The sequence below is a fragment of the Paralichthys olivaceus genome, chromosome 17 (assembly GCF_024713975.1).
Source record: "Paralichthys olivaceus isolate ysfri-2021 chromosome 17, ASM2471397v2, whole genome shotgun sequence".
Taxonomy (NCBI): domain Eukaryota; kingdom Metazoa; phylum Chordata; class Actinopteri; order Pleuronectiformes; family Paralichthyidae; genus Paralichthys; species Paralichthys olivaceus.
The window spans coordinates 6,202,674-6,215,474 of NC_091109.1; the positions used below are offsets into that span (position 1 = coordinate 6,202,674).

General features: G+C 41.6%; 1 protein-coding gene across 3 annotated transcripts in view; it reads left to right on the top strand.

Annotated features, from left to right (window-relative positions):
* The window catches only part of pola1 (polymerase (DNA directed), alpha 1), a 45,473-nt gene that overhangs the window by 18,346 nt on the left and 14,326 nt on the right, over nucleotides 1–12,801 (top strand). For all 3 annotated transcript variants that reach the window (XM_069512823.1, XM_069512822.1, XM_069512824.1), the window contains 7 exons: nucleotides 80–285; nucleotides 576–708; nucleotides 885–1,016; nucleotides 1,212–1,386; nucleotides 1,975–2,156; nucleotides 5,363–5,494; nucleotides 11,908–12,024. In XM_069512823.1, coding sequence (XP_069368924.1) covers nucleotides 80–285; nucleotides 576–708; nucleotides 885–1,016; nucleotides 1,212–1,386; nucleotides 1,975–2,156; nucleotides 5,363–5,494; nucleotides 11,908–12,024 — 1,077 coding nt within the window. The remainder of the gene's footprint in view (nucleotides 1–79; nucleotides 286–575; nucleotides 709–884; nucleotides 1,017–1,211; nucleotides 1,387–1,974; nucleotides 2,157–5,362; nucleotides 5,495–11,907; nucleotides 12,025–12,801) is intronic.

The following is a 12,801-nucleotide window of genomic DNA, read 5'->3' on the forward strand; positions in this document are numbered from 1 at the left end:
TGACTGTGACTGAATGTTCTCGCCACATGTTTACCCGACAGTATATAATACGTACTTTTCTTATGTTTATTACTTCCAGGTAAAAGCTGAAGTGAACAAGCTCTACAAACTGCTGGAGATTGACATCGACGGCGTGTTCAAGTCACTTTTACTGCTGAAGAAGAAGAAATACGCAGCCTTGATTGTAGAGAATCACGGTGATGGACAGTACAGCGTCAAGCAGGAGCTCAAAGGGTTGGATATTGTCCGCAGAGATTGGTGTGACCTGGCCAAGGAATGTGGCAAGTATGTTGGATGTACCAAACTGAACTGTGGATTTTCTTCCCCCATGCTTGTGTTAGCACAGTATCATAAAGCTTCTGTTAGCATGTTGACAGGGCACTACAAGGGATGTTAAAGGTGTCTATTGGTCTTTAAGAAACATCCATCCAACCATTCATTTATATCACTTATCCTTTGAGGGTTGAGGGGGGAGCTGAAGACAATCACAGTTGCCACTGGATGATATATTTATTGAACATTACAGCAGAAATACTCCTTTCTGCATGATAAAATCATCTCTTCTCCTCTCCCAGCTATGTGATTGGTCAAATCTTGTCGGACCTCAGTCGTGACGTCATTGTGGAGAACATCCAGAAACACCTGGTGGAGGTGGGAGAGAAGGTAGCAAGTGGAACCATACCTCTGAATCAGTATGAGATAAACAAGGTAAGGACTTTCTGAAAATGTATATTAAAAATGCTCTTTCATGTGAATGTAGGAACAAATCAACACAACTGAAGTGAGGCTCTGTTGATATAAAGCATCCTTACTGTATTTTCTCCTCTTTATTATTATCATCTATGTCTTGATGGTCATTTTTGTCTTTTCTCCTACTCTTTCAGGCACTGACTAAAGATCCACAGGACTATCCAGACAAGAAGAGCCTCCCTCACGTCCATGTGGCTCTATGGATTAACTCTCAGGGTGGACGGCGAGTCAAAGCTGGGGATACAGTCTCTTACATCATCTGTAAGGTGAGTGCATACAAAAGAGATGTGAATGTGTTCTCTGAAGTCACTGGTACAGAATTTGTTTTAATAGGTTTTATAATTTAACTGATTCTGAACACCTATATGTGAGGTTCCACTTATACTGCTGTGTGTACGGACCTACAGCATGAGATGCAAACTACCACTAAAACCACTGCATATCTTGTTTTTATTCCCCAGGATGGCTCCACACTCGCAGCCAGTCAGAGAGCCTACGCATTAGAGCAACTGCAGAAGCAGGAGGGTCTCTGTCTGGACACTCAGTACTACTTGGCCCAGCAGATCCACCCCGTGGTGTCTCGCATCTGTGACCCCATTGAGGGCATTGACAGCGTGCTCATAGCCACGTGGCTGGGTAGGTTAATTACAGGTTATGAGAAACTGTACCAGGCTTTAATTGTATTGGGAGTGGGCGGCCCGATGTCACTCAGGTGCTAGATCATGACTCTAGCTTTATCAGGTTTCTTTATGTCTTTAAAAACACAAAAAATAAAATCTAATGTTTCACGAAAGTTTTGAGTGAAACTTTTTGACCTCGACTTGCAAAAAGCATCGGATTAAATGACGTAACTGAATTTTCATTTGCAGTTTAAACACAATCGATTTCTCTTGCTCTTTTATAAATAAACTCTGTCCATGAAGTATTTGTGCGGTACAGATACTTTAATGTGTTGCTTCTAATCTCTCTTTATATGTAAAAGAATTCTAATACCGATGTTTAATGGTCCATTGACAGCTGAGACATCTAAACATAGGAACGATGTCATGCCAAATATCGCAATGGTCCAATAAAAGTACAAAATAGATGTCTCGTTGTTTAATGGTCATAAAAGTTGTTTGGCTCAGATGCTGGCTCTATTTTCCTCATCTATCATCAGCCCAGTCGGTCCATAAACATTTGTTGAAATTACTGTAGATTTATAAATGCTGTTGTCCTCGTTAGGTCTGGACCCCAGCCAGTTCCGGGCTCAGCAGCAGCACCAGAGAGAGGAGGAGGCTGACGGCATGCTGGGAGCTCCGGTTCAGCTGACTGATGAAGAGCGCTATAAAGACTGTGAGAGGTTCACTTTCACCTGCCCAGAGTGTGGCACTAACAACATCTACGACAATGTCTTTGAAGGAGCTGTAAGTAAACAGACATTACTCGAGTCCTGTCACAAATCACTCACAGTCTCAAGTCTTCTCCATCTCATTCTTAAGTTTGATGTTTTGCTTCATGTGATATCCATATCTGCGTCCAAACCTGCAGGTCACTAGCAAACAACAATGTCTGAACCCCTGAATTATTTTACCATAACGTCATTTTCAGTGAGGCATAAATTAGTGGGAAAAAAAAGACACCTGACGTGATTTCGTAATCTCCTTCATTTCGGTCTTCTCGCAGTTTTTGCTTCTGTGCTGCTCAGCTCAGTCTAATCTACCATCTGAGACCCACAATTACAGCCGGTGATACAGCACTGCGGCATCTTGCAAATACCAGAGCTTGGACACGGAAACGGATACAACACGTCATGACTTAACAACCGAATGGGGGAAAATAAGTTCCAGATGATTTACACCATTAGAATCTTCTATAGATCTGAGGACCCCATTAAAGTCCGAGATGCAAAATAATCTCACAGAGGCAGAGAAAGACTGAAATGAAAAAGAAAATATTGCTTCCATCGCTAATGGATTGTAATGGATTAATCACTAGACACACAGATAGAGTATGACAGTGGAAGAACACTGTTTCCAAAGGCATTTCACTCAAGCTTGCCGTGAAGGATTCATGCTGTAGTCATCCTCTATATTGTGTCTCCGTCTATATTTTTAGACAGCTGCCTGGCTCCAATACCGACTCTGTTTTCATTGGCATTGTTTGGACTCCACAACTTGAAAAGCCTTTCCTTTAACCCCTGCCGACTATGGACTCACACACACACACTGATCTCCGACCATTTGTCAGGCCAAGGTTGTGTGTGTGTGTTTTATCAGCTTCTAATGAGGAGCAGGGCATGCAGCTTTTTCTTGTCTGGAAGACACTAATAAAACTGACAACTCTCTGTCCTCTGCTGGCCTGGAGAATTTGCATTAAATTAAAAAAGGAGTTTTACACACACACTTTCCATAAAAGGATCATATCATGATACACTTCAACAGATACTCGCATAAGAAAATCAGAAGATCAAAGTGTTGTTCGTGAGGAAACAACTGACTTGTTATCGGTCAGATAGGTTAGTGTTGTTTACATTTTTTTAATTTATAGACTAAACTTACCAGGACTTGTCTGATAACTGATGTTAATTCTCCACCATGCATCAGAGGCTGGTATGCACACACACAAACACACACAGAAACTGATAAGACAGTAAGTTAATTAGGGTAGTGAACATGGTCTAACAGCTCAATGAGAGGGGAGGACAGATGGGCCTTGACTCCAGCACTGACACAAAGCCAGAGATGGTCGGAGGAGGTGGTGATGGATGATGGAGGACAGACAGAGGAGGAAAGTTGTTTGATGGAGGTATACCGGGAGAGGGGGATGAAAAGATTAACTAAGGAGGAGAGTAAAAAATCTGGATGGAGCTGCAGGGATTCCTGAAAATTCAGTTTTAATAGAGCGTTGGGGGTCCCACATGAAAGCTACACATTATCAGAGCAAAGACGGGGATGGAAGCAGTTCAGGTAGACCGCTGACAGTGTAAACCATTTCAGATTGTTTTACAGAAGGGTGTGTTAAAATGACAGCTGGATTGGATTGTGGAGAAGTGAAGAATTTTAAAAGATACAGTTTTGAGCTTGTCTCTCATGACAGAAGGAAACTCCAGAGGGTGTTTTAAATGTTTCAATTGATTAAAATAACTTAAATAGCAAAACAACTGGCGAGTAAGCGATGGTTACAACTTTGCTCAGGAGGGGGAGTGCATTTATCAAATTCAAGTTTGGAATGAAACGAGTGAGATAAAGGAGTGGAAAGGGAGGATAGCATGGAGAGAGAAGAAGGGAGGCTGTTTTTGTCCAGACCGGAAAGAAAATAAAACATGAAGAAGTGGAGGAGACACAGAGGCTGCATGCACATGCTAAGTTTTCATTTGAAACGCATCTACTGTGCTATGGATATGCCTGATGTCCATACTTCTGCAGAGTTTTAGAGATGTTTGGAAATGATGACATAGACACTCAGGACTGTTTTTAGGATGTAGCCTGCAACGATGTTTAATGTGTGAATTTAAGTCAAACTGTTCCAAAATATATTTTTTTTCCAGAAAGTGGCTGGGGGGGGGGGGGGGTGTCACATGCAGACTTCCCTGCAGAAACCTTCTTTTCATGCTATCAATGCGACAGTTAAATGGAGCCCAGGTTGAAAGGAGCAGGTGTTTAAAGCTGTTATGTTTAGTGTAATTGTTATGTTCTGTGGCTGCTTTTCATTGCATTAACTATAAGTCTTGCTGTCAAGTGGACAATTCAGGAGGAGTGAGGTCACGACGACCCTTTTGCTTCAGGCTGCAATATTACTGGACCCAGAGGTGCTTCAAGCTTTACACCCTCTGCTTGACACGTTCTCTGTGCAGGTTTAAAGTAAATGGTGATGTTTCCTGTGTTACAGAACTGCTTTTTCTCATGATAGAGTTAAAAATGCAGCTGTGATCAATCCCTATGCAGATACAGTATTGTTTATGCACAGGATGCAGCACTGATGGGAGACAGATTTTAATTACTGTACTGAGTCTGTAGTAAATGCCTCCTGCTTCAAACTCGAAAAAACACAGACTTCATCATGTGCAGCCTTTTTCATACAGCGCATTCAGAAGGGTTTTATCTTTAATTTTTTGTTTCACATTTTCTTGTTTTACATCTTATCTACTCTCATTACCCCATAATGACTAAGAAAAACACAATTTTCAAGGTTTTTGGTAATTAAGAAAAAAATAGATTTGGGGATTTTTGTCTGTGGATCCTCTCAAACTCTGAGGATACCACTGGTGGACAGACATTTTCACATCTCTCCAGGCACATTCAATTGGATACATGTCAGGGCCCTAAGCAGCTCCTGTGTTGACTTGGCTGTAAGCTTAGGGTCATTAACCTGTTGGAAGTTGAACCTTTGGCTCAGTCTGGGGTCCTCAGCTCTCTGGACAAGAATATCTCTGTGCTACAGCCTCACAGCTTGATGCTGCTACTGTCATGTTCGCCTTTCCAAAATATGTCCAGTCAGCTGACTTTACCACATGTCTAAATGGACTGTTTACTGCTGCGTGGTGGCATTTTGAATGAGACTAAAGATAATGATATGTCGATCGATCTGTTGCTGTTCTCAAATGTGACATGTACAATTTTCTCTTTTGCAGGGTTTAAGTTTGGAGCCAAGCTTAATGCGATGTTGTCACGTCCCCTGTGGGAGCTGCCCCCTCAACTACAGCGTCAACATTAGCAACAAACTGCTTCTAGACATCCGTCGCCACATCAAAAAATATTACTCTGTGAGTATTCCTGTGTTCTTATGGCAGTTTAGATGCATGAGCCATTACCACCTGCAGGGCCACAAATGGACTTAATTTAGTTTCCTCTCAGGGTCTAATGCTGCAACTAAATAGACGAGAAGAGAGCAGCTGGCCAGAGTCTCTCTTCTGTTTTTTCTCTTTCTTAAGTTCCATTTTAGTTGATCCAAAAACTGCTTTATTCAATTAAACATTGAGGTTGTTTGCATATCAATGTCTATCAACACGTTCTTAAATAGATTATTCAAGTGTTCAGACAAACTGAGCCGTATGTAATGAAATATTTAGCACTTGTGAAAATTGACCTTTCCCTAAGTGTTTGTGAAAGTGTTGGACTGTATTTAACACAATGGGGGATGCAACAGATGCAGTGACGCTGAGAGAAGCGATCAAAAAGATGTGGGACAAAAAATGAAGGAAACCTCAGCAGGAAACTGCACTGACATTTTCAACCAAAGAGCACAGTATGCTTATAAAAAAAAAAAAACACCAGACAGATTAGTAGCAGCATGATCCATGAAAACACTTAAATGGATGTTTTTAACTTTGAATACCAAGCTTCATGTGTGCTCTTTCAGTCGATGGTAAAGTAAAATGATTAAATCACATCTTGGGAAACTGGGTTGGTGGAGAATCAGCGAAAACTAAAAATAAAGCAAATTTAACATATTTGACTTAAAAGAAGTAGATTTGTGTCAATAGTGCAGAGTTACTCTTGGCTTGAAGATTCAACCGTAACTTGCAAGCTGTTAGTATACAGAATACAGTCATACACGATTCGTCTATTCTCAGTTAGAACTTGTATTTCCAGAGTAAAATATGCATATGTGTTGAAGTAAAGGGGATTTATTATTATGTTTTTTGCTGTGGTATTGAATTGGGTATCAAGAATCGTGTAAATTTCATCATATCGGTATCGACTACTACATTTTTGGTATCGTGACATCTCTTACTGTAATACAGTTTTTTGCAGACTCTTCCAGTCCCCACACCAGTCTTCTTTTGGTTCTACAGCCAAAAAAGTTTTCACAACTTTTAACCTGGTACATTGATTACTGGATGAAATACTTTGTAGATAGTCCCTATCTATCATCACAGTACAAAACTGATACCTCCTCCATGCTGCTCAATCAAAAAAAGATATTTGTAGGCATCACTTTGAGATTCAGGAACTTTGGCATTTGGCAGATTAACTGTTAACATCCTTAGTGACATAAAGACACAATGTCTATTCATAAGTGTGTTGCAGAAGTAGAGAGGATAAGTTGTCACTGCCAGTGACGAGCAGCTCAAGAGTGAATTCAACTGGATTCCTGTGTTGTCTGTCGAGCGCTCTCCCTCCTGGTAGCTTCTAACACCTTGGTCTTGTGAGTGGAATGCACTGTCTGTAAAAGTGTGTGTGTGTATGTATGTGTGTCAGGGTTACTCTCCCACAGTGCTGAACAGAAATCAATTAGTGCGGTGAATGTGTGGGGAGTGAGTCCCCCTCAACCCCTTTGTCATGATGTGTGAAACAGCTGCTACCGCTGAATACTTACACCTCACACAGCAACACACACACACTCACACACACACCACTGGAGGCTGAACAGCAGTGGACACAGCGCACACACAGCAGGGCAATGAAGAGGGGTAATATTGTGTAATTAAGGATTCCTTTCAGGCCGAGGGAGAGTTCAAATAGAGCTGTTTGTCTGGCCAGATAGAGTGAAAGCTCTGCACCTCTGTGTGTGTGTGTGTGTGTGTGTGTGTTATGTGCATGTGTGTTGGCGTCCTAAGCTTGGACCACAGAGACATTAATCATTAGTAATGTCCTCCCCATCCCCACCATTATCAATAAACCAGCACCCTGAGAATGGGCAAACACTTGTTCACTTACTCTCTCTCTATCTCTCTCTCCCTCCCCCTGTGTGTGTGAGTGAGTGTGTGTGTGTGTGTGTGAGTGTGTGTGTCTCTCTCTCTTTCTGTCTCTCTCTCTCTCTCATGAACACACTGTTGTCATCCTTTCATCCTCTCATCCCACTGTCTTGGGCAAAATGAGAGATTTGCTTGTTTCCTGAACCACCCAATTCTTTTTTTCCTTTTTTTAAAACCCCTCCCGTCTAACCACCGTTGCCATGGCATTTAACAAATTATTGCAATTACCCTCGTCATGTGGGTCGCCCCTGGAAACGGTCTGAGGGGCAAGAGAAGAAAGGGGGAGGGAGAGAGAGAAAGGGTGAATGAAGACCAGAGAAGGTGATAATCCTGTTTTGAACAAAAGGTCAAATTGTTGAATAGAGAAGCTTTGATTAAGCGGAGGAGGTACAAAGTGGAACCGTTTGAGCTTTATTCAGTGTGTGTGTGTGTGTGTGTGTGTGTGTGTGTGTGTGTGTGTGTGTGTGTGTGTGTGTGTGTGTGTGTGTGTGTGTGTGTGTGTGTGTGTGTGTGTGTGTGTGTGTGTGTGTGTGTGAGATTTTGGGTCCATTCACTTCAGAGCTGGAAGTGTTGACTGATGAAACCAGTTGTAGAGCTCTTCCTAGTGTGTGTGTGGTGCAGGTGGATTCCTATGGTGCTGAAATAATTAGTTCATTTATCAGTTATTTCACATGGTCTAAACTAAAAAGTCTAACTACACATATTAGGTAGTTCTTAATGTTTGTTGAAGTGCACATTTTTCTTGTAAGTTTGCTTTAAATGTTGAAATGAGGTGAATTGTTTGAATTATTAACAGCTGAGACTTATTGATGAGACTCATGATTCATTAATTACAAAAGTAAAAAGTACGAAGCAACAGTGCAAAAATGGAGTCCAAGAATGAACACATGAAAATACACCTGTCGTAGAGCCTAGACTGTTTGAATGCAACAGCAGGGAGACTTTGGAAAAGCCGAGTGTTAATAGAAACGAACAGACCCTGACAGAGAGGCAGAGGCAGAAGGTATATTTCCTGGTGGGCTCTGTCGTGGCCTGGTCTTGCCTCTGTTTGGTTAAATTATGTGGAACTCATTTGACGTCTACATTCAATGTGTCACATATCCACTGCTATAATTATGTAATTATGAGCCTTTATTCTCTCGCGTCCAACTGTACACCCCCACCCTTGCTCCAGTGAAATGCCTCAATTAGGTTTCTTTTTTTTTTTTGTTCTTTCTGCCTCACTCCTCATGTGCGCTCCTTGTTGTTAATCCTTTCTCTCTCACACGTCTGCTGCACTTAATCCTAACTAATTTTTTTATTTTTTGTGTGTGATTTGTGTGGGTGAGTAGCACAGCAGAGTGGCATTGTGGGTAGATTTTCCTGCTTTTAACTTTCTCAGTTTGGCCATTTCAGTCTTTGATTTGTGTCATTAATTCAACTAACTTAATGCATGAGAGTAGGAAGCAATTAATATGTTTGTGTTCACAGTGAATGGTGTGTGTGTGTGTGTGTGTGTGGTGTGTCATGGGAACAGCAGTGTGTGCCAAGGCTTGTGTCGCAAAAAATACACGCATAAAAAAAGATGGAGATCAAACAGCATCGCTCGGACTCCTTATCTGTCACCTCTATGAGCCATTGTCTCATAGAGGTGACGTGTCTTTATCAGAGACAGTGGAGCAGTCTCATTTCCCATGGACCTCAGCTCTTTGCACAAGCTTGGTGGAGGTGTTTAGATAATTAGTCCCGCAGCTCGGATTTGTGGGTAAAACTGAACTCTGGGACTTTCTAATTGATTTGGGACGTGTGTGTTTGCGTGAAAATGTGTGTTTGGTTTTCATTTGGTGGGGATTGTGTGTGTGTGTGTGTGTGTGTGTGTGTGTGTGTGTGTGTGTGTGTGTGTGTGTGTGTGTGTGTGTGTGTGGATGACATGAAGCACTCCTCTTCCTGCTTACTCCCACACATCTTGTTTTAGTTTGGTAAAAACATACTAAGATTTGAGTATAAGACATGAGGCTTGTCTTTAAATTGTGTAAGTATCAGTTTACACTAAACTAATTTACACATAATAAACAGGACATATTGGATCATTAAAGATCATTCAACTCTTGGGATTGTGGAAAATGTTAGGAAGCCCCTATGTAGTCAGAAGCTACAATTGAATTGATTTAATACAATTAATGTTATTATCGAGTGACAGCAGACCTCAGTCAAATTGGGATTCAGTGGCGGAAATTAAAGATTGCTGCTCACTCACTGTCCCCATTCAAGTTTACTGACTGAAAGCAGTTTGTCAATGACCATGGGAGGAAGGTTACAGTGTCCAGATTCATCAGTGTACCTGATTTGGATTTGTTTGTACAGACTTGAGATTATTTTTAAGTTGATCAGTTGTAAAGCATGAAAAATATCAGGCAGGCATAGATATTTTTCATTTATTATTATTATTTTAAGTATACACACACCATGTACACTTCACTATATTTGCTAAAGCCCCCTTTACACTCCACTAACATCTTTTTGCAATGGGAATGGATTCAGTTGGAGTTGACTCCCAGGTCAAATTACTCTGCAGTAGATACAGGTTTTTATCAGCTCCGGCCCTGATCGGCAGTGGAAACATGGCAATTGAGTGAAAGATCTTCTTCTTCTTCTTTATTTTAGCAGCCGAGACGCTAATGCTGCACCTTTTCCATAGTACTGGCCCACATTGAACCTCCAGGCGTTAGCATGTATTTAAATGTATTTACATTTATATCTATTTAGATATAAATATATTTCTTCGTCTAATCTATCTAAAATCGCTCAGTCACCGTTGAGTTTGAAAGAGGGAATGAAGTGAAAGATGTAACCGTGGTGCTTTCTTCTGTTGTGTTTCCAGTTTCTGACGTGTTGGTCTCATCATTAAAATCTCCTCTACTGGCAGTGGGAAAGGATTCAGTCTGTGTAGTCATAAATGTTTGTCTTGAAGAGTCATTTTAAAAAGCCACCTACAGTGTAAACAGATTTGTCTAACCCTCTCCATGCGACCGGCTACACTTTGTCCTTGTTGGTTCTTACTATTAAAGGTTCTTGCAGGTTCTTTCACTGTGGAAAACAATTTACACACTGAAGAGTTGCATGGTTGAAAAGAAAAGAATGATCTTTATCATTTATTTCTTTTTTTGAGCTGCTGCTCAAAACTAATCCAGAGACGAGACAAAGGCAAATGTAAAAATCAATCTGAGAGACATTGCGTGAGGGGGACATTGATGGAAGGACAGGTGCAGTGATTGGAAGGAAGGAAAGATAGATGGAGGATAGACTCAAAGGCTTTGATAGTGGTGGGTCTTATCCTCTGTCATTAGTTGGGCATTAACCCCCTCCCCTTTAAACCCCCCTTAGTAATGACAGGGCATAAGAAGCAGGAGGGAGGAGGGCTCTATAAGAATATGGGGAGATTGAGAGGGTTATACCACAGCACCTGCCCAGGGTCACTACCTCACCCCAGGGGGTCCTAACTACTGCCGTTTTGGCTGTCCGCTGCTCTGCCCGCCTGACAAGCACTCACAGAGCAGGGCGTCGACACACAGCAGCTGAAGATACATTCAAACATATAAAGTGATTGAGTGAGGACGGTGCGATGTGAAGTCAGATGTTAACCTCTGTTCTTATCCCTCTTTCTTTGGCCGTCACTCGCACTTGTTTTTGTTTTACGGCTCCTGTTTTTCTTTCTCCCGAGTACTTTTCTTGTCACAGTGTTGGGCAGAATTATAGCAGCTAAATGGAAGCAACAATTTTCAGCAAAATTTTCTCATTACCAGAAACAGTTTCTTCAAGGCATCAAAAGTTTTTTTTATTTTTATTTTTTTTTCAATTTTTAAGAGCACCTTTATCGACAAAATAAACACCCATATGAACACGTGCTATAACTAAGCAATCATGTTGTGAAACATTTTCATCAGGGATCCCTCTGGACAGCTAGAATTCAAAGTTATTTCAAAGTGCTGCGAAAATCATGGAATGGAAATTGACAAATGGGTCAGAGAGCATTCATTTCTGTGTTTTATATTTTCTTCAGAGCAGCTGAAACCTCAATAGAGACAGAATGACCCTGGCTTAATAAGTGAAAATGGAGCCTTTTTGGTCAAGGATGTGTTCAATTGTGTGTCTGTTTGTCTGACTTTTAGCACTTTCAGGTTACACAAAAACTACTACACTGGTTTTCTTAAAAATTGGCGGAAGGGTGGGTTCTATGTTCTATAAGTCATTAACGTTGAGAGCAAATTTGATCAAGTGAGGGGATCCATGAAGTTCTTTTCACTTTCTTTGAAAAATGTGAGGTAGGGTGTTGTTTTTTTGTGAATTTCTCCTTAAATATCTTGAAATTTCTATGAACAGGCGTAATTTGGTACAGATCATTGAAAATACATCAACAAACTTTGAAAGCATTTTTCTATTGTTTAATGTTGGATGTGTCATAGTGAATCGAATCCATATGTGCGATGTGTCTCTGACAGGGCTGGTTGGTGTGTGAGGATCAGACCTGTCAGAACAGGACCAGACGTTTACCCATCGCCTTCTCACACCACGGACCCATCTGCCCCGCCTGCACCAGGGCGACACTCAGACCTGAGGTAATCACGCACACACACACACACACACACACACACACACACACACACACACACACACACACAGAGAGAGCTATGCATTCTCTTATTAAAGAAATCCACACAGCAATACTCTAGTTTGAGATGTATCCACAGACCGACACACACTGGATTCTGTATGATTTGACCAGGTGATGGTGCTATAGAGCTGAGGTCTCCTCTGTCATACATGTTGTACATCTCTGCTCATTTGGATCAGATTACACCACACATACACACCAATAACATCGATCTTCTCTTTGTCTTCCGTGTGTGCGTGATGGTACGTCTGTGCACACACACTGTCCCCTCACATGTGCGAAGGCACTAAGACCTGAATGGTAGTCGAACCATTAAAAGCATCTGTCTGTACAGCCTCTGCCTTATGAACACTTTGTTAGCTTGACCACTGGATTTAAGAGAAACACTCTCCCTTTCAATTTGAGCGTGACATTTTTTTTCTTTTTTTGTCCTCCCGTACTGTTCTGTCTAAATCCTCGCCTTAACTCACTCTTGTCAGTTTTTTTTTCCCCTGCGTGCTCTGCTCCTGTCTGTCCCCACAGACTGCTTTGCTGTGTCTGGCTCTGTGGCGACAGGTTGTAAACCAGAAGGCCAATTTCTGCTGTCTCTGTAGCCACTTACGCGGCCATTGCTGTGTCTGAGGGGCCGTGGCACTTTCAACCTGCGGGCTGAATAAAACATTTAACTCTCTGTGCTCACTCATGCACCCTTTCTCTACCCAAAAAAACAGTAGCCTGTCCT